General features: G+C 44.1%; 1 protein-coding gene across 4 annotated transcripts in view; it reads right to left on the minus strand.

The window, feature by feature from the left end:
- dgki (diacylglycerol kinase, iota) overlaps positions 1-24,899 on the minus strand; it is a 91,497-nt gene extending 66,598 nt beyond the window's left edge. For all 4 annotated transcript variants that reach the window (XM_072673210.1, XM_072673212.1, XM_072673211.1 and 1 more), the window contains exon 1: positions 24,615-24,899. In XM_072673210.1, coding sequence (XP_072529311.1) covers positions 24,615-24,817 — 203 coding nt within the window. In that variant the 5' untranslated portion in view covers positions 24,818-24,899. The remainder of the gene's footprint in view (positions 1-24,614) is intronic.
- Between the last annotated feature and the right edge of the window lie 1,643 nt (positions 24,900-26,542).

Below are 26,542 nucleotides of genomic sequence, written 5' to 3' on the forward strand. Positions count from 1 at the left end.
TTCGTGCATGTTGGGGTGTGTGTGTGTGTGTGTGTGTGTGTGGGAAGCGTCGGAAGCGTGCATCTCTCCCATATCTGACCCCTCCATCTGCTCAAAATAGCCCCGTCATCGGGACGAGGGTGGACCGGAGCTCAGTCCTGTGTGATCTGCACTGAGGAGTCCTTTCTGATGCTGACCTGTACAGCACCTACACAGCAAGGACACACACACACATGCGCGTCACACACACACACACACACACACACACACACACGTCACTAGGTAATACTACTATATAAAGCTAAGCTTTGTGACGGAGTAGAGTAGTAGAACTGAACCCGGACTGGGAATTATAGTCCTCATCCTCTCCAAGACCAGGACAGTGTGCTGGTCCCCTCAGTGGGAACACCACCTGGAACCACTGCAATTAGACATCTGCTCGACGTCCTGGGCAACATACTGGGACAATCTCCGCCCATTTTTTACATTTTAATGTTAATTTTCCTCTTCTAAACCTTAAGTCTAGTGTGTCTGAATTCCCTGTGCTAATATTTTCCCCCAGAAATCCATGACACCATGGACCTGCCTAATTATTCGATACCCCAGCCAGCTAATTTTGGTAGTATCGGGACCGATATCCAATCCTATTAGCGTATCGGTGCATTGAATTTTTTATGCTAGAATAGTTTTCCCTTACATTTAATGATATATAATATCATCCTGCTCACAATATCGCAATATATCGCAGTATATTGAATCGTACCCCCCTGTGGCTTAATGCTATGGCCAGATTCTTGCCTATACACACTGTAGGAACAGCACTGAAGGCGCCATTATGATCACCGATATCAGTACCGGGCAGCACTGATGCAACTCTGTGTAATCCTGTAAGACCTCCAGCCTGAAGGAGCACACGCTCACACTGTGTGAGGTCACTGAATTAGCTGTGTGTTTGTTCCTGTGGGCTAGACGAGAGTCATGTTTTGCATGGTTATGAAACACAATGCAATATTTTGTCCGTTCCGACTCGCGTTTGACCCGAGCATCCTCAGGTGACCTCCAGCGCAGCACTCTGTGGCCAGGTGCATCCTCGAGGCAGGGGTCTGTGTTTCTGAAGAGCATTCAGACAACACAGGTTACAAGAAAAACAATGAGACCATCATCAAACGCACTGCGACGCCCAGTGCTAGAAGCGTCCAGGAAGTAGAACAAGAGGCTGGACATGGGGTCAGTCTGTATAGCAGTGGGCTGGTCCAGACAGGTGTTCACCGAAGTGAGGAATCACCGTTGTGCTGTTCTGCAGAAGCACTGAAGAAACTGAAAAGATCACCCTCAGACCTACAAGGATCAGCCATAACATTAGGACTACCACAGCAGATCTGACCATTCGAGGCATGGACTTCACAAGACCTCCTGTAGTGTCCTGTGGTATCTCCAGTACCTTTAGCAGGACGTTAGCAGCAGATCCTTTAATAAGTCCTGTAAGTTGTGAGGTGGGCGGGGCCTCCATGAGCATCAATGAGTCTTAGGTGCCCATGACTCCGTCGCCGGTTCACTGGTTGTCTTAGCTTGGAGCACTTTTGGTAGGTACTGACCACTGCATACTAGAAACATCCCACAAGACCTGAGGCCTGATGTTTTGGAGATGTTCTGATGACCCGGTCGTCTATCTAGAACATCCCAGTTTGGTTCTTCTTGTCGAAGTGTCTCAGATTCTTATGCTTTTAACACTGATCTCACCTTCAAGACCTGACTGTTGACCTGCTGCCTGGTATGTAGATCCACCCCTTGACAGATAAATCACTGTGTTCACTTCACCTGTCAGCGGTGCTAATGTTATGGCTGATCGGTGTACAATAAGCTATTCTGCTTGTGTACACCACTGTGTTTTGACAGTAACGTCAAGTATTACACAGCACTGCACTCAATCACTCGATACAGCTCAATCACAGCTAATGAGACGTATCACTCCAACAGGAGGCCTTAGTCCAGACCCAGAACAGGACAAACGAAGGAGCGTAAGAACCTGAGACACCTAAAGAAGAACCAGACTGGGATGTTCTAGACGACTGGGTCATCAGAACATCTCCAAAACATCAGGCATCAGGTCTTGTAGGCTATTCCACCCACCCACCTCACACCATACAGGACTTACCGGATCTGCTGCTAACATTAGTTCTGGTTGGTTCCAGATACCACAGCAGGACACCTTCAGGGGTCTTGAGGGGTCCATGCCTCTCACCTTTCCACTTTTCTATGACCTACCGGCCTGGCTCTGGAAACACCAAGGCAGACGCGCTTTCCCGCATCCACCAGAAACGTGATGCAACAGTGAAGACCCCCAACTGCCCTATGACCCCCTTATCCCCGGATCGTACTATACATCCCATCTCCGCTTCCCGTAGCACCTGTGCCTAATGCAAGACCCCTAAGACTCTCCCCTTAGGCAAACTCATGCCAGGGTCAGGTCTGTTGTGGCTGCAGAAGGAGGACCTGTTCAGTATTAGGCAGGTGCTGTTAATGATACGACTGGTCTGTGTCTCTCAATTCCACTTTCTGGCTGTAGGGGGAGACCAGGAGCAAGAAATGCCGTACTTTTCGCATAAAGCTGCTTTAAACAGTCAGATTATATTTAAATGACACATTAATGAAGGTCTATGGTCCTGTTTTGTGACTTTTAACGACTCCCCCTCACTGAACCACGCACTGCATCTTCTCCATCATATTCGGGTGCTTAAGCCGCTCTCTGAATGGGCTGGTAATGTGGATCAGGACCCTGCGCAGAGCAGCCTCCATTAGGGCCGCAGCAGCAGGTCTGTCCGCTCTGCCCCGTCCAAGAGCCGCCCACGCCGGGCCTCGGAGAGAGGGGATCGTGACGCCCTCCTGCCTCAGCTTTTCCACCTCAGCTCCTGCCTGCCTAATTGAATTAATCATTTGCTAAATGAGGCTGCCATAACCCTGTGCTATCAGGCCCATGGACACACACCTACACACACAGATGCATGCACGACCTCCCGGACCACAGCTGGAGAGCAAGAGGGATGTGCTATAATTAGTGATGATGAGACAGAGAGAGAGAGAGAGGGAGAGAATGACAGTGAGATGATGTGTGTGCGGATGGAAACACACACAGAGGCGAGCTGTGTGTGTTGTCAGGTTGCTTCCGTCCGTCATAAACACACACACACCGGCGCTTTAACTGTGGCAGGTACTAAAAATAAGCTTTATTAAGCCAATAATGAGCTTGATTCAGCTGAGTAATGAGCCTGCTTTGGCCTTCAAAGACACGTTATTGCTGGAAATAATTAATAACTGCATGATGCAAAGTCGGCACTGCATCACCTCAAAAGCAAGAGGTTAGCTTACCAAGGCTAGCATAGGCTAGCTACCTATATTATTGGTCTCAATGGGTTTCTGTAACCAAAATTAATATTTATTAATTATTATTTAATAACATCAAATCAAATAAAGTGTTTTTTTATTTCAAGCTGGAGGAATGACCAGAGCATGCAGGGGGTGTGGTCTCAATAGCCCTGCAGTGTGTGATGTGCCTGATATTAGGGAGCAGCTTTGGCATCATATCTAATTAATTACATTTTCTCACCTTTAGCTTCGAATATTCTCATTTTATTCCCATAATAAATAAATAAATTTCCCAATGTTGAAAATTCCCGGAACTTTGCAACCCTAGTTGACGCTACTCGGCTCTCGGGTGGTGCAGACGTCTAAGCGCTGGCCCTGTCGTCGGGCGACTTCATTGCATGTTCTTCATCATATTTTCAGTAAGATACCAAATATCGCAACCCTAGTTGATGCACTCGGCACTACAGATTGGGACGAGCACGTTGCGGTCATTTCAGGGCGCAGGGTCGTTCACACGAATGACAGATACAGATTCACTTCGGTTGTGTTCAGATTAGAGACCGCTGCAGAGATCTCGGGTGGTGCAGACGTCTAAGCGCTGGCCCTGTAGCCAGGCGACTGCCGGTTCGAGCCTCGTTCTGGTATCCCAGAGATGTGCGAGTGTGAAGAACCTTTAAAAGGGTCTTGATTTACTGTTTCTTTGCTGATTTAAATAATCCCTTAAAATAAGCACCCTATTGTTGAATCACAGCTTTTATGAGGTGGTGTGGTGCACTCAAATCCTCACAGCATAACTAGTCATAAAAAACTGGGCTGTGGAGCAGTGGAAGAACTGTGTACTCTGGAATGACGGACGGTGCTGCTCCATCCAATACTTTGTGGGATGAGTTGGGGGGTCGAGAATGAGGTGGTGTGCTGCACTCTTGTTGCTGAATGCAATCAAATCCTCACTGCAATGCTGCTCCAAAATCTAGTAGAAAATGGTCCTCCCTGGTCAGTAGAAACAGTTACTCCAACAAAAGCAGGAGAGACTATTTTTTAATAACCTTAAATTCAGAGGAAACAATGAACAAGCAGGTGTCCCAATACTTTTGTCAATATCGTCTGGATTCAAGCTTCTTTAAATTCTCAGACTCTCCTCTAGTTTTCACCATTTCTCTGAAGAGAAGTGTCCTGTTGGAAAGCTCTGTGTTTATTTGTTTACACTGCCCGTGTTCCCGCACTCTCTGGTGGTCCTCAAACTGGTCCACAGAGACCCCCTGATGGCAACTGTGTGGACCGCGCTCCGAGACCAGGTCCCTTCAGTCCGAGGGTACTGAAGAGGTCACCAAGCGGAGCCAAATGCACCTTATAGAAGTCCAATAAGGCATCAGAACCGAGGCGTTCTATGAACGCTGAGGGAGCGGCGAGAGCTGTAACGTTGGATGAATAAGCCACAGTTCCCTTTCAGCAGGTAGGATTACACCCGGCCTCCTGCTCCTCCAGCAATCAGTTAAATTACGGCCCACTCCAGGCTGATGCTCGGCCTCGGAGAACAAATCATGAATAAAACTCCGGCCCTGTGTCACGTCATCTACTAAAGATAGCAGCCCATTAATCCAAACACACTGCGTATGCAGGAGCGTCTGTGTGTGTGTGTGTGTGTGTGTGTGTGAGTGTTTGTAGTGATAGTTCTCAGAAGACATTCACAGGTCCAGGGCTGTCTCTCTGTGCCGCTCTCACTGTCTCTCTCTCTCTCCATTCTCACCTTCCCTCTCTCTCTCTCCCCCTTTTCTCCCTCCCTCTCCCTCTCACCTCCCTTTTCTCCCCCCTTTTCTCCCTCCCTCTCCCTCTCACCTCCCTTTTCTCCCCCCTTTTCTCCCTCCTTCTCTCTCACTCCCCTTTTATCCTTCCCTCTCTCTCTCACCTCCCTTTTCTCCCTCCTTTTCTTCCTCTCTCTCTCTCACCCCCCTTTTCTCCCTCTCTCCCTTTTCTCCCTCCCTCTCTCACCCCCCTTTTCTCTCTCTCCCCTTTTCTCCCTCCCTCTCTCACCCCCCTTTTCTCTCTCTCCCCTTTTCTCCCTCCCTCTCTCTATCACTCCCCCTTTCTCCCTCTTTCTCTCTCACCCCCTTTTCTCCCTCCCTCTCTCTCCCCCCCTTTTTCTCCCTCCCTTCCTCCCTCTCACCTCCCTTTTCTCCCTCCCTCTCTCTCTCCCCTTTTCTCCCTCTCTCCCTTTTCTCCCTCCTTCTCTCTCTCACTCCCCCTTTCTCCCTCTTTCCCCTTTTCTCCCTCTCTCACTCCCCCTTTTCTCCCTTCCTCTCTCTCCCCTTTTCTCCCTCCTTTTCTTCCTCTCTCTCTCTCACCCCCCTTTTCTCCCTCTCTCCCTTTTCTCCCTCCCTCTCTCACCCCCCTTTTCTCCCTCTCTCCCTTTTCTCCCTCCCTCTCTCACCCCCCTTTTCTCTCTCTCCCCTTTTCTCCCTCCCTCTCTCTATCACTCCCCCTTTCTCCCTCCCTCTCTCTCTCCCCTTTTCTCCCTCCCTCTCTCTCTCCCCTTTTCTCCCTCTCTCCCTTTTCTCCCTCTTTCTCTCTCACCCCCTTTTCTCCCTCCTTCTCTCTCTCACTCCCCCTTTCTCCCTCTTTCCCCTTTTCTCCCTCCCTCTCTCTCTCCCCCTTTTCTCCCTTCCTCTCTCTCACACCCTTTTCTCCCTCCCTCTCTCTCTCACCCCCTTTTCTCCCTCCCTCTCTCTCCCCTTTTCTCCCTCCTTCTCTCTCTCACTCCCCCTTTCTCCCTCTTTCCCTTTTTCTCCCTCCCTCTCTCTCTCCCCCTTTTCTCCCTTCCTCTCTCTCACACCCTTTTCTCCCTCCCTCTCTCTCTCCCCCTTTTCTCCCTTCCTCTCTCTCCCCCCCTTTTTCTCCCTCCCTTCCTCTCTCTCACACCCTTTTCTCCCTCCCTCTCTCTCTCACCCCCTTTTCTTCCTCTCTCCCTTTTCTCCCTCCCTCCCTCTCTCCCCTTTTCTCCCTCCCTCTCTCTCTCCCCCTTTTCTCCCTTCCTCTCTCTCCCCCCCTTTTTCTCCCTCCCTTCCTCTCTCTCACACCCTTTTCTCCCTCCCTCTCTCTCTCACCCCCTTTTCTCCCTCTCTCCCTTTTCTCCCTCCCTCTCTCTCTCCCCTTTTCTCCCTCTCTCCCTTTTCTCCCTCCCTCCCTCTCTCCCTTTTCTCTCTCTCTCTCACCCCCCTTTTCTCTCTCTCCCCTTTTCTCCCTCCTTCTCTCTCTCACTCCCTCTTTCTCTCTCTCCCCTTTTCTCCCTCCCTCCCTCTCCTCCCTCTTTTCTCCATCCCTTTCTCTCTCACCCCCCCTTGGCAGCCCCCTTAAATGCCTCTGCCGCCAATATCCATATAGCTACAGCTATATCAGCTGTACCTCTGCCCTAATCCAACCTGTTCCAGCTTTAATGTTCGTTAATGTACTTTTCATTTTGGACCACTGAACCTCACAGAGCTTTGATATGAGGGAGAGCGCCGTGGCCACAGAATAACAGGCCTTAAAGATGAGTGAGCTGCAGTTTAAGGGGTTAAAGCGTTGAGCGTCAGGACAAACGGGGCCACACGCCGAGGCTCAGCTAGTGCAGCGTATCCTGACCACAACAACATCATCATAAACAAGCGCTCTCCGTCTGCACGCCTGACAAAACAGGACATTCAGAGCAGTGCCTGGTGCAGGATGGAGCCATGTTGCCTGGTTTAACAGCAGCAGCGGCCCACAGCCGCAGGCTAGATGAGCAGCACACACACACACACACACACACACACACAGAGTGATAAAGTCTCAGAGCAGGGAGAGGAGAGATGGAAACAGGGAGAATGAGAGAGAGAGAGAGAGAGAGAGAGAGAGAGAGAGATAGAGAGAGAGAGATGGAGAGAGAGATAGAGAGATGGAGAGAGAGAGAGAGAGAGATAGAGAGAGAGAGAGAGAGAGAGAGAGAGAGAGAGAGATGGAGAGAGAGAGAGAGAGAGAGAGATGGAGATGGAGTCACTTGCACCTCCAGCGGGGTTGCTGTCTGCAGGTGCTCCGCTGCCAGAGCACCAGGTGCAGGATTGAGTCTCTGCAATGGAGCCAAGGGGAATTTGCCTAGGCAAACAGAGAGCAAGAGAGACAGGGAGAGAGAGAGAGAGAGAGAGAGAGAGAGAGAGAGAGAGAGAGTGACAGAGAAAAGGACAGACGCTGGATGCTGATGAGAGAGAGAGGATTACCCAGAGACAGAGAGAGATAGGAGAGGAACAGGATGGGTAGTGAGGGGGCAGACAGGGAGAAACACAGGAGGGGGGGGGGTGTAGAGGATGACAGGGACAAAGGGAAAGATGGAGAAGAAAAGGGCAGCATTTTGCATTTTGGCTTTAATGGATGCTATTCTGGCTGTTCCCTAAGTTGCTGTTCACCCAGTGAATGTTCCCCAAGCAGCTGTTTGTCCCGTAGCTGCACATTTACAAATGCCAGCAATGGCTGTTCTCACAAGTGGGTGTTCCCCTGGCTGCTCTCTTAGTGGCTTTACCTGAAGTAGCTTCGTCACCCACAGGCTGTTCAGTGGCTCTCAGTGGCTGTTCTCCTGATGCCTACTGCCTTGCTGGCTGTTTTCTATTTAGTTTGTTCTCCCACTGCTTGTCCCTCTCTACAGCTGTGCCCCAGTTGAGTGTTCCTCTAGTGGCTCTTCCCATCATGGCTCTAGTGGCTCTTCCCCCCAAGGCTGTGCCCCAGTTGAGTGTTCCTCTACTGGCTCTCCCCCCCATGGTTCTAGTGGCTCTTCCCCCCCATGGCTGTGCCCCAGGTGTTGTTCCTCTAATGGCTCTTCCCCCCATGGTTGTGCCCCAGGTGTTGTTCCTCCAGTGGCTCTTCCCCTCATGGCTGTGCCCTAGTTGTTGTTCCTCTAGTGGCTCTTCCCCCCATGACTGTGCCCCAGTTGAGTGTTCCTCTAGTGGCTCTTCCCATCATGGCTCTAGTGGCTCTTCCCCCCATGGCTGTGCCCCAGCTGTTGCTACTCTAGTGGCTCTTCCCCCATGGCTGTGCCCCAGCTGTTGCTACTCTAGTGGCTCTTCCCCCAATGGTTGTGCCCCAGCTGTTGTTACTCTAGTGGCTCTTCCCCCAATGGTTGTGCCCTAGTTGTTGTTCCTCTAGCGCCCCCCCCCCCCCCCCCCCATGGCTGTGCCCCAGTTGAGTGTTCCTCTAGTGGCTCTTCCCATCATGGCTCTAGTGGCTCTTCCCCCAAGGCTGTGCCCCAGTTGAGTGTTCCTCTAGTGGCTCTTCCCATCATGGCTCTAGTGGCTCTTCCCCCCATGACTGTGCCCCAGTTGAGTGTTCCTCTAGTGGCTCTTCCCCCCATGGCTCTAGTGGCTCTTCTCCCCATGTCTGTGTCCCAGATGAGTGTTCCTCTAGTGGCTCTTCCCCCCATGGCTCTAGTGGCTCTTCTCCCCATGTCTGTGTCCCAGATGAGTGTTCCTCTAGTGGCTCTTCCCATCATGGCTCTAGTGGCTCTTCCCATTATGGCTGTGCCCCAGTTAAGTGTTCATCTAGTGGCTCTTTCCATTATGGCTGTGCCCTAGTTGTTGTTCCTCTAGTGGCTCTTCCCATCATGGCTCTAGTGGCTCTTCCCCCCATGGCTGTGCCCCAGTTGTTGTTCCTCTAGTGGCTCTTCCCCCAATGGTTGTGCCCTAGTTGTTGTTCCTCTAGCGCCCCCCCCCCCCATGGCTGTGCCCCAGTTGAGTGTTCCTCTAGTGGCTCTTCCCATCATGGCTCTAGTGGCTCTTCCCCCAAGGCTGTGCCCCAGTTGAGTGTTCCTCTAGTGGCTCTTCCCATCATGGCTCTAGTGGCTCTTCCCCCCATGACTGTGCCCCAGTTGAGTGTTCCTCTAGTGGCTCTTCCCCCCATGGCTCTAGTGGCTCTTCTCCCCATGTCTGTGTCCCAGTTGAGTGTTCCTCTAGTGGCTCTTCCCATCATGGCTCTAGTGGCTCTTCCCATTATGGCTGTGCCCCAGTTAAGTGTTCATCTAGTGGCTCTTCCCCTCATGGCTCTAGTGGCTCTTCCCATTATGGCTGTGCCCTAGTTGTTGTTCCTCTAGTGGCTCTTCCCATCATGGCTCTAGTGGCTCTTCCCCCCATGGCTGTGCCCCAGTTGTTGTTCCTCTAGTGGCTCTTCCCCTCATGGCTCTAGTGGCTCTTCCCCCCATGGTTCTAGTGGCTCTTCTCCCCATGTCTGTGTCCCAGTTGAGTGTTCCTCTAGTGGCTCTTCCCATTATGGCTGTGCCCCAGGTGTTGTTCCTCTAGTGGCTGTTCCCCCCATGGCTGTGCCCCAGTTGTTGTTCCTCTAGTGGCTCTTCCCATCATGGCTCTAGTGGCTCTTCCCCCCATGGCTGTGCCCCAGTTGTTGTTCCTCTAGTGGCTCTTCCCATCATGGCTCTAGTGGCTCTTCCCCCCATTGCTGTGCCCCAGTTGTTGTTCCTCTAGTGGCTCTTCCCATCATGGCTCTAGTGGCTCTTCCCCCATTGCTGCGCCCCATTTGTTGTTCCCCTCAGCCACTCTTCCTACCGTGGCTGTGCCCCAGTTGTCATTCCCTCAGTGCCAGCTTTCCCTATTGGCTGCTCCTCCAGTGGCTGTTACCATCCTCTCTCCTGAGCGGGTCAGATCCAGCTGCTCTGCCGAAGGAAAGGGAGCACCGGTAAAGCCTCTTAAACTCATATGCCTAATAAGGAAGCATCCAAAAAGCCCAATCCTTTAATGCTTCTCATCAGAGTGCGCCACAAAGCCCTGGCTCTGAGGAGAAAGGGCAGAGGCAGCCGGAGCTGTGCGGCTTTATCAGGGCTAAGCTGCACCACTCTCCACACACAACCATCTTCAGGAGAGATTATGGCCATTTACGTAAAAGCTTTTTGTGAGCAGCGTTCGGAGGCACTGTACCGGCCCTTCCTCCACTCAGCGCGCAGCAAGCGAACACTGCTCCACGTAGCAACATCAAAAGAAACACGGCTGTTCATCTGCCTTCCACGTACAACCACACACACACACACACACACACACACACGTCAGCTAAAGCTAAGCTGTCCACTTCTGACGTAAAGTAGATGAATGCATTCATTACAAGGGCTGTCCACAAACATTTGGACACATAGTGTAGCATGTTTAGCCACCATAGACATGGCAGCAAGTGTGTTACCCCAAAACGAGCATTAAGGCATCCTGAGCCAGCTTGCTACTGGCAACCTAATCCACGCCCCTACTCTGTTTGCAAGGGGCACAAATCGGGTAGCCTCAGGGGGTACCCGGGGGGTTCGTTACAAGACACTTAAAGAACCCAAAGAACCCTCTGAATGCCTGATTAATGGGTTCCTCGCATAATCTGAATTCCTGTAGTAGATGGTTTTGACACTGTCATGAGTCTAAGAACCCTTTTTCAGTTCTCTACAGAACCCTGTTTAGTACTCCAGTACTCTCTACAGAACCCTTTCAGTTCTCTACAGAACCCTGTTTAGTACTCCAGTACTCTCTACAGAACCCTTTCAGTTCTCTACAGAACCCTGTTTAGTACTCCAGTACTCTCTACAGAACCCTTTCAGTTCTCTACAGAACCCTGTTTAGTACTCCAGTACTCTCTACAGAACCCTTTCAGTTCTCTACAGAACCCTGTTTAGTACTCCAGTACTCTCTACAGAACCCTTTCAGTTCTCTACAGAACCCTTTCAGTTCTCTAAAGAACCCTTTTCAGTTCTCTACAGAACCCTTTCAGTTCTCTACAGAACCCTTTCACTTCTCTACAAAACCTTTTATAGTTCTCTAAAGAACCTTTTTCAGTTCTCTATAGAACCCTTTTTCAGTTCTCTACAGAACCCTTTTTCAGTTCTCTACAGAACCATTTTATAGTTCTCTACAGAACCATTTCTGCTCAGTCCTAGAGAGGATGGGTCACACTAACAGTGTCTTGGATGAAGTCGTGTGTGATTGTGAGATAAGAGTGTGTGTGTGTGTGGAGCGATTTAACACCTCCTCCTTGTTATCTCACTTACTGTACACACACACACACACACACACACACACACACACACACACACACACACACACACACACACACACACACACGCACACGCGCAGTAGTTAATGTCAGCTATGTGCACTCGCTCGTTGCCAAAACACAAATAAAAACCCCGGAGCCTCAGGCGGCAAATATTCACAAACTACAACCGACAAACAAATCGAAGTGACACCCCCCCCCCACATCCCCCCACCCCCTTCTCCCCCCTTCACCCCCCGCTCCCTGTGTGGAGTATCCTCAGACTGGGCAGCTCGCCCGCAGGAAGGCGCTCCACACACTCCTCACGAAGCTGGCGGGCCACGCTGGCCAGGCCGCAGAAAGCCAGTGCCAAACAGGACCGGCGCTGGCTCTGTTCTGGAAGTGACTAAATACACTGGGGGCCTCATTAAGCCCGGGCTGGTCGGAGACGCCACTCGTAAGCGAAGATGGCATATCGGTATCGATGACTATCTGACCGATATCAGGAGAAAATGCTGGATCGGATATCCGGGGGAAAAAAGGAGTAAATCTAATCCAGTCCTGTAACAAATCTAGATGGAAACAGCACACACTCACACTCACTCGGTGACGAGATGACGTCAGCTGGGTGTTTGTTCCTGAGGGGTTGGAGAGGTGATTGAGCAGTCTGAGCGCAACAGCTCACTTTTAGATTCCCATTTTAACTCAAATGTCCGATTAAAAACGGCCGATTTTCCTACAATCAGAGTCAGATTCTCATTTTAACTCAAATGTCCAATTAAAAACAGCCGATTTTCCTACAATCAGAATCAGATTCTCATTTTAACTCAAATGTCCAATTAAAAACAGCCAATTTTCCTACAATCAGAGTCAGATTCTCATTTTAACTCAAATGTCCAATTAAAAACGGCCGATTTTCTTACAATCAGAGTCAGATTCTCATTTTAACTCAAATGTCCAATTAAAAACAGCCAATTTTCCTACAATCAGAGTCAGATTCTCATTTTAACTCAAATGTCCAATTAAAAACGGCCGATTTTCCTACAATCAGAGTCAGATTCTCATTTTAACTCAAATGTCCAATTAAAAACAGCCAATTTTCCTACAATCAGAGTCAGATTCCAATTTTACTCAAATGTCCAATTAAAAACAGCCAATTTTCCTAAAATCAGAGTCAGATTCTCATTTGAACTCAAATGTCCAATTAAAAACAGCCAATTTTCCCAAAATCAGAGTCAGATTCTCATTTTAACTCAAATGTCCAATTAAAAACAGCCAATTTTCCTAAAATCAGAGTCAGATTCTCATTTTAACTCAAATGTCCAATTAAAAACGGCCGATTTTCCTACAATCAGAGTCAGATTCTCATTTTAACTCAAATGTCCAATTAAAAACAGCCAATTTTCCTAAAATCAGAGTCAGATTCTCGTTTTAACTCAAATGTCCAATTAAAAACAGCCAATTTTCCTAAAATCAGAGTCAGATTCTCATTTTAACTCAAATGTCCAATTAAAAACGGCCGATTTTCCTACAATCAGAGTCAGATTCTCATTTTAACTCAAATGTCCAATTAAAAACAGCCAATTTTCCTAAAATCAGATACAGATTCTCATTTTAACTCAAATGTCCAATTAAAAACAGCCAATTTTCCTAAAATCAGAGTCAGATTCTCATTTTAACTCAAATGTCCAATTAAAAACGGCCGATTTTCCTACAATCAGTCAGATTCTCATTTTAACTCAAATGTCCAATTAAAAACGGCCAATTTTCCTAAAATCAGAGTCAGATTCTCATTTTAACTCAAATGTCCAATTAAAAACGGCCGATTTTCCTAAAATCAGAGTCAGATTCTCATTTTAACTCAAATGTCCAATTAAAAACGGCCGATTTTCTTACAATCAGAGTCAGATTCTCATTTTAACTCAAATGTCCAATTAAAAACGGCCGATTTTCCTACAATCAGAGTCAGATTCTCATTTTAACTCAAATGTCCAATTAAAAACGGCCGATTTTCCTAAAATCAGAGTCAGATTCTCATTTTAACTCAAATGTCCAATTAAAAACGGCCGATTTTCCTAAAATCAGAGTCAGATTCTCATTTTAACTCAAATGTCCAATTAAAAACGGCCGATTTTCTTACAATCAGAGTCAGATTCTCATTTTAACTCAAATGTCCAATTAAAAACGGACGATTTTCCTACAATCAGAGTCAGATTCTCATTTTAACTCAAATGTCCAATTAAAAACGGACGATTTTCCTACAATCAGAGTCAGATTCTCATTTTAACTCAAATGTCCAATTAAAAACGGCCGATTTTCCTACAATCAGAGTCAGATTCTCATTTTAACTCAAATGTCCAATTAAAAACAGCCAATATGAGCAGTCATTGGAGCAGTCACTTGTGCTGCTCCAAACCTAGCTAACACGCCCCATAGTGGCAGAAAATCAAGTCTGTAACTCCACCTCAGTTGAGTTTCCCCTCTATTACATATCGGATGTCAACACTGCCTTTGTGGGCAAAGCACCTGTGAAACCCACACTTCCAAGCCCATCGCCCTTACTGAAACACTGTTTGCCAATCCGCTCCTGGAAAAGCCATTAACGCTGAGGGTCACTTACTTTTTCTAGCCTGCAATGTGGATGTTTACTCAGTGTGCTCAACTGAAGACATGAACAGTACAACGGTGTGTGTTGCTGGTTAGTTTGTGGTATTATATATATATATATATATATATATACATATACACACACACACACACAAATATATACAAAGTCGCTGTCCAATTAAAAACATGTATCTCCAAAATGGCAACTTTTTTTCATTTTGGAGCGTTTCTATTGGTCCATTTATCCGGAACTTGAGTTTACTAGTCTACGAATCTCCGTGGAAAAGTTCTGAAGGCACCTGCAGGTAAACTAGGGGCTATTTCGCCTCCAGCAACCTTCAGAACTTCTCAGAATGTCCTTAAGAACAGCACAGGTTTCAAGATATTTGAAATATTAATGCGCCCGTCCTTTAAACGCACCGCTTCCCTTCATACAGTGATCAAAAGTGAACAGGGAGGGAGTGTGAAGTTTTTAGCATCATTTATTCATGGTGTGAAGTCAGTAGTTGCAGCATCTGTGGGGGGAACATTAGCCGAGGCCTCAACAAGCCCTCGGCCTGCGAGTAGGCCAGCTCCTCCGGTGTAAGCACTGAACATCTAAACCCAGCGAACGCTCCACGCATGTTTAACTTCTCCTCACCTTTGCAGACGAGAGAGAAAACGTGCCAGCGCTGAAAAAAATAATAATAAAACAATACTACTGAGGCTGAGCTCGGCTTCTTAATAATGCATGAGGCCTTTTTATGCCACACTGTCGCCTCATTTGCTCTGGGTTCCCGAGCCTGGGCAGTGCACACATCCTCCTGCGTCAGCTGAGAGCGCATTCATCCACAAGGGCCTCTTTATCCTCAGACCGCGACTCGGAGAATCATCAAAACCCAAGTTAAACACCTCTTTGAAGGCTGAGGCATAAGAGGAACGTCCCTGTGTGTCTTTGGGGGACGTTCAAAGGCTCTTCTGCTCCATTTTTAGCCTGTGTTTACTAAAAGGAGCGAAGCACCGTCGTCTGGCACGCCGTGCTTTGAAAGCCATGCTGGTGTATTCTTCTTTCTGCTCGATTTCGGTTGGTTTGAGACGGTGGGACTCGGCTGGTTCAATTCCACGGGCGCATCTGCCGTCGTATCTGAATTGGAAATGATGGAGAGTGCAGAATGGCTTTGATCATCTAGGGCCAGATCTGGTCAAACACAGGGGCTTGGAGGGTGGGGTGGGGTGGGGAGAGGGGGCTGTGACTGTTGTTGTCGTTTAACAGTTGTTGAACGGGGGGGGGGAGGCTATGCAAGGCTTCTTTAAAAATAGACAATAAAGGACAGGAAATGAGCCTTGCACTTTAAAAAGCCCACAAATATGCCCACAGAATCATAACTGACCCGTACGCAGAGCAAAGAGCATGTTAACCCAGTTTACATTAGCAGAGTGGAAAATCGATATATATATATATATATATATATATATATATATATAGGGCTTGGTGTGGCGCAACAGACAACACCACTACCTGCCAGTGAGCTATTACACCATGTGGGAGACTGGGGTTCGATTCCTGGTCTGTGTGACTGTGCTGTGCTACACCAATAAGGCAAGTCCTTGGGCAAGACTCCTAACACTACACTGGCCCACCTCTGTAATACGAGTAGCCTTGATAGTCACTCTGGATAAGAGCGACAGCTAAATGCCATAAATGTAAATACATAATAAATAAATATATGACTTATATAATATGATCTTTTATTGCCATCCTTATCAATTACAACTACAGGGACTTACTGAGGGACTAAAGGGCCACACATCCCCACACAACCACAGCAGACATTGGGGCTGTGGTAGAACAGGAGATTCCCAGCATGACAGCAAAAGGAGGGCCCATCCAGTATTAGCACAGTCGTGTTTATAGCGTAGCCGCCACGCAAAACCTCTAAACTGCAGCCTTCATAACTTTCAATGGAGGTCAGTGTTAAAGATTTTGGAGCATTTCTATTGGTTCATTCACAGTCATTTATATATTTATATATTTATCCAGTATATATGATTTATATAATATGATATTTTATTGCCATCATGATCAATTACTCAATATCAATTTAATTTCAGATTTTTAATTCAAATTAAAAATATTTTGTTACTTGTGTGTGTGTGTGTGTGTGTGTGTGTGTGCACGGCCCCCTAAAACAGCCTCGCGCAGTCTCAAAAGCACCGTCAGTATTCAGCTCCTGTGTTAGACAGCTTTTGCTTTTTGCTGGCTGGCTGCAGGCAGACAGACAGGCAGGCTCGATTAAACGTGCCAAAGCTCCCCTTCGCACTTCCTTTCCACAGGCGACCTAGTTCATTCTGATGAGAAGGTCTAGTAAGCCGAGTCACTGATTGTAATAGCGCTTAATCCTGAAGGACTGCAAGTGGTTGAGTCTCATCATGAATATTACACTACATACGGACACAACTATTAGTCACTCAGACTGGATCTGGGGATTAGCCAGACGGCAACACTGAAAAACAGTGACGGGGTGAATTGACTTGCTTTACGTGTGTGTGTGTGTGTGTGTGTGTGTGTTTGGATGTTTTATATGAATAAACTGCAACAACACAATTATTGGCAAGCGTTACTCTTCTGACGTCAGCAAAGGCTATTGGGTTGATGTCATATATTTTATTAATGTGGAAGTGATGTAAACACTGCAAACAATTATTATAGCTCAGCAAGTAAAATCCTCTTAAATCGAGTCTGAATATCTGATATTCCCAAATTTTACACAGCAGTAGGAATATTATATGACTATTCAACTTATTACTAACTCATTTTTGCTTATTTTTAAGATACTTTATGCCGTAATCTTCTACGTGTACTTATTTCAGGCCTGGTAAAATCACAAAAGACAAAAACAATAATAAATAAAATAACTTAAAGCTAGTGGTGTCCTGATCAAATCCAGTGGATCATTGGATCCAGTGGAGGCATAATTTTAATGGATCGGGTACTGACTATTTTAATCTTAATCTTAAAAATGTTTTAACCACAGTGTTCAGAGCGCCATCTGCTGTCCTTAAGGCGTCATTACTGGACGTTATCCCCAGCCGGCTGCAGCAGCAGTGCGGACGTTCTCAGAAGGTAAATAAAGGAGTTGAGGTCCTGCAGCAGGGTGGAGCTATTTTATAGTGGAACCTGAAATCAGACCATAATATCTGACCCTTTATAAAACTCTCACTGAAACGGCCTGTTTTACCAGCGGGAGAAGACTGGTTTATAGTCACCCACTATAAACCAGTTATTACACATCAGTAGACCAACAACCACAGATACCAGTACCACTACACACACACACACACACACACAGGAAGTGATTAGACTGCAGTGTTGTAAAGGAGCTGGCAGCTGATTGGTCAGGGAGGAGATCAGACTGGATTATCAGATATTAAACACTATAAAACAGTGAGTCTCGACTAAACTAAATAATCAGTCAGTCCAGATTATATAAGTCTGATTATAGAAACTGATTTTACTGATCAGATTAATCAGCAGCTCGTCTGATCTAAACTGTGGGGCTGGATTATTATTTATTTTAGTAATTAAGTACAGTAGTGGAGTACTTCTACTTCCTTACTATACATCTCTGCTTGTAAATATGTTACAAAGCTCTTTAATCCTTCCAATGAACTGGAATCACTAAATCCCATCGCTTACATCAACACACACACACACACACACACACTGTACAGCATAGAGAAAGTGCACCGGCATACTCAGCCCACTTCAGCGATGCTTCATCACACTATGACACTGCGCTCTTGACAGATTGGAAATCTTTCCAGTGTGCTGGGATGACCTTTCATGTGTCCAAACAAGCCATTTATAACACACACACACACACACACACACACACACACACACACACACACAGACACACACTCCAACTAATACCAAGCACTCGTGTTGAAACTTGTGTTTGTATAAATGCTCTGCTGTCTATTAATATCAGACGGGACAGATCAGGATCAGATGAGATTTGCCTAAAGTTTTTTTTATATATTACATTTATGAAATGACATTTATTAATGACTTATTAGCCACTGAGATGTAAGTAAAGACACTCAGGGTGGACTGGTGTGTGATGGTTCATTGTTCAGAAGTGTACCAGCTCAGGGTCCCTATACAATATCTATACAGTGACCTTATATATGACTTATATATGACTTATATATGATACATAAACCTACATGAGTCCTCTGTGTTTAATAATTCATGCCAACGATGGTAAAATAGTGGTAAATCTATTCGTCTCTTTCTGATGGTACACCATATGTCCAAAAGTTTGTAGACACCCCTTCTGAGGAATGCTATTCAGCTACTTTAAGGTGCACCCGTTGCTGAGCCGTGTGCAAATACACACACACACATACACAGCTTGTCTAGTCCCTAGGCCAGTAGAATGGGACTATCTGAGGCATCATGCCTAATGCCAGGTGTGGGCTAGAGGGGTCTATATAAAGCCCCCCAGCACTGAGCTGTGGAGCAGTGGACATCCTGTGCTCTCTGGAATGATGGATGGATGACCTATTTTAAATAACCTTCATTTCAGAAGAAACAATGAATGAGCAGGTGTCCCAATACTTTTAGTGTACCATAGAGTGCAGATGCTGTACTGTGATAACCACCCACTGTGGTGAGAGCTACCTGCTACCATGGTGACGTTTTAGGATTGTTGGTGGCTTCTTTTCTCAGGTTGTGGTTCTGCTGTAGGACGGCCTGGTCTGGCCATGTTGATCGGTTGTTGCACTTGTAGATGATTTAGTTGACCGTTTTTAACCCCCTCCCCAGACTCCTCTGTCTCTACAGCCTTATTTCTGAAGGCCTCAGAGATGCTTCTTCAATCTGGCCATGATGGTGATCTTCTTTACCCCTCACTTCAACCATCAATCCAGAGCAGACCAGACTAAACGTCTGAGGTTTAAGTAAGACAGAATAATCCTCTCCAACCCTGTTCTGATCATCTGCAGTCTAATTCTACACATTTGAAGGAGTGATACATGTTGGGGGAATTTACATTTCTATTATTTATGTTGTATTTATTGTATATATATATATATATACACACAATTTTTTGTATACTTACTTTATATACTTATTATTAATATAAATATTACCTCCAACTTTGTAACTCCAGTTGTGTAATACTTAAATTATATTGTTCATATGTGCAATAATAATAGTACTGTACTTAAATTTAATGTGTGCAATAACTCGGGTGCAATACTTTTCCATATTTATTATTAATAGTTATTACCAGTACACCACTTTATTATATTCATAAAATTGTTATATGTGTACATTTTTCAAGTTTTCTCAATTTATTGTTTTAATACATTTTATTTCAGTGTTTATTTTATAGTGTTTATTTATAGTGTTTATTTTATAGAGTTTATTTATAGTGTTTATGTATAGAGTGTTTATTTTATAGTGTTTATTTCATTGTGTTTATTTTATAGTGTTTATTTATAGTGCTTATTTTATAGTGTTTATTTCATTGTGTTTATTTTATAGTGTTTATTTCATAGAGTTTATTTATAGTGTTTATGTATAGAGTATTTATTTATAGTGTTTATTTTAGAGAGTTTATTTATAGTGTTTATGTATAGAGTGTTTATTTATAGTGTTTATTTTATAGTGTTTATTTATAATGTTTATTTTATAGAGTTTATTTATAGTGTTTATTTTATAGTGTTTATTTATAGTGTTTATTTTATAGTGTTTATGTACAGAGTGTTTATCTATAGTGTTTATTTATAGTGTTTATTTTATAGAGTTTATTTTATAGTGTTTATTTTATAGTGTTTATTTTATAGAGTTTATTTATAGTGTTTATTTATAGTGTTTATTTATAGTGTTTATTTTATAGAGTTTATTTATAGTGTTTATTTAGTGTTTATTTTATAGTGTTTATTTTATAGTGTTTATTTTATAGAGTTTATTTATAGTGTTTATTTATAGTGTTTATTTTATAGTGTTTATTTTATAGAGTTTATTTATAGTGTTTATTTATAGTGTTTATTTTATAGTGTTTATTTTATAGAGTTTATTTATAGTGTTTATGTATAGAGTATTTATTTATAGTGTTTATTTTAGAGAGTTTATTTATAGTGTTTATGTATAGAGTGTTTATTTATAGTGTTTATTTTATAGTGTTTATTTATAATGTTTATTTTATAGAGTTTATTTATAGTGTTTATTTTATAGTGTTTATTTATAGTGTTTATTTTATAGTGTTTATGTACAGAGTGTTTATCTATAGTGTTTATTTATAGTGTTTATTTTATAGAGTTTATTTATAGTGTTTATTTTATAGTGTTTATTTTATAGTGTTTATTTTATAGAGTTTATTTATAGTGTTTATTTATAGTGTTTATTTTATAGAGTTTATTTATAGTGTTTATTTATAGTGTTTATTTTATAGTGTTTATTTTATAGAGTTTATTTATAGTGTTTATTTATAGTGTTTATTTTATAGTGTTTATTTTATAGAGTTTATTTATAGTGTTTATTTATAGTGTTTATTTTATAGTGTTTATTTTATAGAGTTTATTTATAGTGTTTATGTATAGAGTGTTTATTTATAGTGTTTATTTTATAGTGTTTATTTATAATGTTTATTTTATAGAGTTTATTTATAGTGTTTATTTTATAGTGTTTATTTATAGTGTTTATTTTATAGTGTTTATGTACAGAGTGTTTATCTATAGTGTTTATTTATAGTGTTTATTTTATAGAGTTTATTTATAGTGTTTATTTATAGTGTTTATTTTATAGTGTTTATTTTATAGTGTTTATTTTATAGAGTTTATTTATAGAGTTTATTTATAGTGTTTATTTTATAGTGTTTATTTATAGTGTTTATTTTATAGTGTTTATTTTATAGAGTTTATTTTATAGAGTTTATTTATAGTGTTTATTTTATAGTGTTTATTTTATAGAGTTTATTTATAGTGTTTATTTTATAGTGTTTATGTATAGAGTGTTTATCTATAGTGTTTATTTATAGTGTTTATTTCATAGTGTTTATTTTATAGTGTTTATTTATAGTGTTTATTTCATAGTGTTTATTTTATAGTGTTTATTTATAGAGTGTTTATGTTATAGATTCTCACACAAAGGGTTGCAACTGTAATAACTGCAATTTCCCTCCTGGGATCAATAAGGCTTCTGATTTTCTGATTCTGATCTCTCAGTGTTGATCACATATCCATATGATTTAATATGTAGACAAAAATTTTTTAAAGGTTTTATGAGCTATCCTAATTTTTCACAGTATATGCCACATATGCTCATTTTAAAGCTCAGTAGTTCATTAATGTACCATAAAACATCATCTTCCTCTCGATACCAGACTCAATACTCAATACAGGAACAGTGGTATCGCACCATCTGTAAATCTCCAATTAAACCCATGAAAGCTGCCCAGCCACAGAAGTGGGCTGACGTTCAAAAGAAAATCCTCACACAGACTGGACGAAATCAATATCGAGGCTAACCCATACAGCACCACCCCCTCCACACACACACACACACAAACACCACCTCTCAGCAAACGACAATGAGCCATTCACAACACGACAACAGAAATCAGCTATAACACAACGCCCACGGTCACTCTGACGGACCCTGCAGAGTCCGGAGTCGTGCTGCCAGTATCTACCCATACTGCCCGACATTGTATTTTTGTTAAAGCCTTTATGCAATCGAGCCGGACAGGAAAACCCAAGCCTGGACATGCAGTGCACAGTGGTCATCTAAAAAAAACACATCCCCGTGACATTCGCTCACCGCAGCCTGGTCATGTCAAACACGCCAGTCATCCGAAAGCCATGTGTGGTCTCCTGAGCTTTACAGGCTGCATACAGTCAGATGCACCATATGATCATATGATCTCTTATTTATATTAATATGCAGTCATGTGACATTTTAATCATACAAAGCTAAAGCATCATCACCCCCCATCACAACCCCCCCCCCCAGAGTAGCCTGAATTCTGCCTCCGTTTCGTATAGCCGTCGTCTCCGCCGCACTCACCAAAGCCCGCTGATCTACAAACACACATATCATGCCATGGTGGTCCCCAGTGGTCCCGCTCCACTCTCAGTCTGAATCTGAATTAGTCTGCTGCACTCGCACAAGCCTGCTCATCAAGACAACAACACTCTGGCCATCTAGAACCACATATCCAGCCTCTCTGGTCATCTAGAACCACATATCCAGCCACTCTGGTCATCTAGAACCACATATCCAGGCTCTCTAGTCATCTAGAACCACATATCCAGGCTCTCTAGTCATCTAGAACCACATATCCAGCCACTCTGGTCATCTAGTACCACATATCCAGCCACTCTGGTCATCTAGAACCACATATCCAGCCTCTCTGGTCATCTAGAACCACATATCCAGCCTCTCTGGTCATCTAGAACCACATATCCAGCCACTCTGGCCATGTAGAATCACATATCCGGCCATGATGTTCGCCTAAGCTACAGATTTTAGTCATCTAGAACCACATATCAAGCCCCTCTGGTCATCTAGAACCACATATCCGGCCATGGTGTACCCCAAATGATGGACAGATTCTTTTCATCTAGAACCACATAATCTAGAACCAGATATCCAGCCATGATGTACCTCTAAGCTACAGATTCTTGTCATCTAGAACCACATATCGAGTCAATCTAGTCATCTACAACCAGATATCGAGCCACTCTGGTCATCTAGAACCACATATTGAGCCACTCTGGTCATCTAGAACCACATATCCAGCCTCTCTGGCCATCTAGAACCACATATCCAGCCTCTTTGGTCATCTAGAACCACATATCCGGCCATGATGTACGCCTAAGCTACAGATTTTAGTCATCTAGAACCACATATCAAGCCCCTCTGGTCATCTAGAACCACATATCGAGCCCCTCTGGTCATCTACAACCACATATCCGGCCATGGTGTACCCCAAATGATGGACAGATTCTTTTCATCTAGAACCACATAATCTAGAACCAGATATCGAGTCCTTAATGTACCTCTAAGCTACAGATTCTTGTCATCTAGAACCACATACCGAGTCAATCTAGTCATCTACAACCAGATATCGAACCACTCTGGTCATCTAGAACCACATATTGAGCCACTCTGGTCATCTAGAACCACATATCCAGCCTCTCTAGTCATCTAGAACCACATATCCAGCCACTCTGGTCATCTAGAACCACATATTGAGCCACTCTGGTCATGGTGTACTCATAAGTTACAGATTCTTGTCATCTAGAACCACATAGCAAGCCAATATAGTCATCTAGAACCATATATGGTGTACCCTCAAACTAGATTCTAGTCAACTAGAACGATATATCAAGACATGGTGTACCCCAGAGCTACACACTCTACTAATCTAGAACCACATTGATATAGTACACTCCCTGAGATGTACATTCTCGTTATCCAGAACCACACAGAAACCACACTCAGAAATTTAGAATCACTTATCCATAATGTACCCCTAAACAATCTAGAACCACATATTCATGATGTACCCCTGAGCAATTTAGAACCACATATCCATGGTATACCCCTGAGCAATCTAGAACCACGTATCCAGGATGTACCCCTGAGTAATCTAGAAACATATATCCATGATGTACCCCTGAGCAATCTAGAACCACATATTCATGATATACCCCTAAGCAATCTATAACCACATATCCATGGTATACCCCTGAGTAATCTAGAACCACGTATCCAGGATGTACCCCTGAGTAATCTAGAAACATATATCCATGATGTACCCCTGAGCAATCTAGAACCACATATTCATGATATACCCCTGAGCAATCTAGAACCACATATTCATGGTGTACCCCTGAGCAATTTAGAACCACATATCCATAATGTACCCCTAAACAATCTAGAACCACATATTCATGGTGTACCCCTCAGAAATCTAGAACCACATATCCATAATGTACCCCTGAGCAATCTAGAACCACATATCCATGGTGTACCCCTCAGAAATTTATAATCACATATCCATAATGTACCCCTGAGCAATCTAGAACCACATATCCATGGTGTACCCCTCAGAAATTTATAATCACATATCCATAATGTACCCCTGAGCAATCTAGAACCACATATCCATGGTGTACCCCTCAGAAATTTATAATCACATATCCATAATGTACCCCTGAGCAATCTAGAACCACATATTCATGGTGTACCCCTGAGCAATCTAGAACCACATATCCATGGTGTACCCCTCAGAAATTTAGAATCACATATCCATAATGTACCCCTAAACAATCTAGAACCACATATCCATGATGTACCCCTAAACAATCTAGAACCACATAGCCGTTGTTTACCCCAAGCCACACACTCTAATTATCTAGAACTGTTCCACATTTCTGTGGAACCGTGCTTCTCTGGTTCTCTCCAACACCATCGTCTGTGTTCTCCCGGACTTTGGGCTCCGTGAAAACGCGCAAACCGAGCCACGGTGGACCCCCTGCTGTCCCGCTCGACCCGGTAGTCTTCTGCTCCACCATCCAGAGCCCGCACCTGAAGCCCGCTGGTCCGCTCACAACAAACCCCACAGACCAGGCTGCCGAGCCACGGTGGTCCCACTCACCGGTACGAGGTCTGCTTCCTGAACGCCAGCCCTTTCAGCTTCTCCTCCAGCGGCTCTTCTCCGTCCTCCGCGGCGCACGGGCTCTCCCCGGGCCGCCTGGCCTCGGCCCTCCCGCGGCGCTGCTCGCTCGCCTCCCCGCCCGCAGCTCCGAGGCTCCAGCCCGGCGGGCTCCTCTCGTCCTGCGTCTCGGTCAGGGGGTCCATGCTCCGGCTCCGGACGGCGGTGGACCCCCTTCCCTTCCCCCCGTTCCCCTCTCCTCCTCTCTTTCTCACCCCGCCGACAGACGGACGGACGGAGACGGAGGGGGAGACGGGTCTGAAGCGGCTCGACCGCGGAGATCCTTGCTCACGCACGCCGACCGAGAGCTCCAGCGAGGCGGCCGGAGGCTGGAAGTGGCAGCGCAGCGAAACGGCCGAAACGAGGCACGAAGACAACGCGGAGAGTCCGCATACCGGGAGACTCCTGCTCGGATTCGCCTTCCCCTCTCAGTGCAGCATCCCTCCGTTGGAAAGTAGGGCACAGGGCGCAGGGCTGACTACTCGCTCACTGGCTGCTGGAGGCTACTGCTGAAGCGCCTGCTCGCCGTCGCCTCTGCAGTTAAAGGACGCGCAGCGGCGGGGCACCGAGCTGCTATCTACACCCTGCGTTCACTTTATTAAATATTACACACGTGTGAACACTATCGATCCTTAATAACACATTTAATTAAAATATTAATTCAATTTCTAATGGCTTTTTCTCCTTTTTCGCAAGGGTCCCTTCTCATAGCTATCTAATACAGGCTAAGTTTGGTTCCTATGTTCATCTAGAAAGAGAGACGTGAGACACTAACACGCCTTCACACACATAAATATGGCAACAATAATTATAAATAATATATATTATAATATTATATATTATTATAAATAATAATATTTAAACTAAGCAAAATCTTTCATAATACTAAGAAAACAGTAGCTAGCACTAGATAGCTAAGCTAGCCAGCAACCGTCCTATGCAATAGCTAAACGTTGTGTTTATAAAACAGTTAAAAAATGTAATATTTCAGCTTTACATATATAAATATAAATTTTATAAATTATGTAAATGTTTTTACTAAACAAAATATGCATAAATGTGGGGCTGTTGATGAGCAGACCACGAACTAATATGGCTAGCTAATAGCTAGCTACGTTAGCTAGCGCTGCTAATGTGAGTAGCTAGCTAATAGCTAACTAGTTAGCCTCACCCTGTAGCTTAGAGCTATATGCGATTAGCTACCTAGCTAGCTAACACACAGTAGGAAAATGCCAACTTTAAAAATTAAGGAAATCTATTGACAATATTTAATATATATAAATGTATAAATATTGTAGACATTATGTAAATGTTTTTACTAAACAATATATAGATACATAAATGTGGGGCTGTTGATGAGCAGACCACTAACTAATATGGCTAATACTAGCTAGCTTAACCCTTGTATCTAGGAGCTATATGCGATTAGCTACGTAGCTAACACAAAGTAGGAACAACTATAAAAGAAAAGCTATTGACAATATATATATATATACAAAATATATATACAAAACGTCAAGTCTATATTATATAAACATAGTCAATTGGATTCTCCCTAGCTAGCTATGTGGCTAGCTAGCTAACTAGCTGCTGGTTACACCAACCATGGACAAAACAATTCAATTAAATGAACTAAGCTTGTTATTTTCTTGACTTTTAAGACTAACTAGATATAAGATTCAACATATTCTTTAAAACGATGTAGACTTGTGTTGTGTATTATTTATTATATTATATTTTTGCTGTAGTTTTTAGTAGGCCCGGCCCAGTAGCTGTTATTAAGTACATGCTGGGATAGGGTGTATGATGTTGTATGATGTCTAAAAGCCCTCAGATTTACTTTAAACTTGCAAAAAAATATGGTATCAATA

This window comes from Salminus brasiliensis, chromosome 2 (genome assembly GCF_030463535.1).
Source record: "Salminus brasiliensis chromosome 2, fSalBra1.hap2, whole genome shotgun sequence".
Lineage (NCBI taxonomy): Eukaryota > Metazoa > Chordata > Actinopteri > Characiformes > Bryconidae > Salminus > Salminus brasiliensis.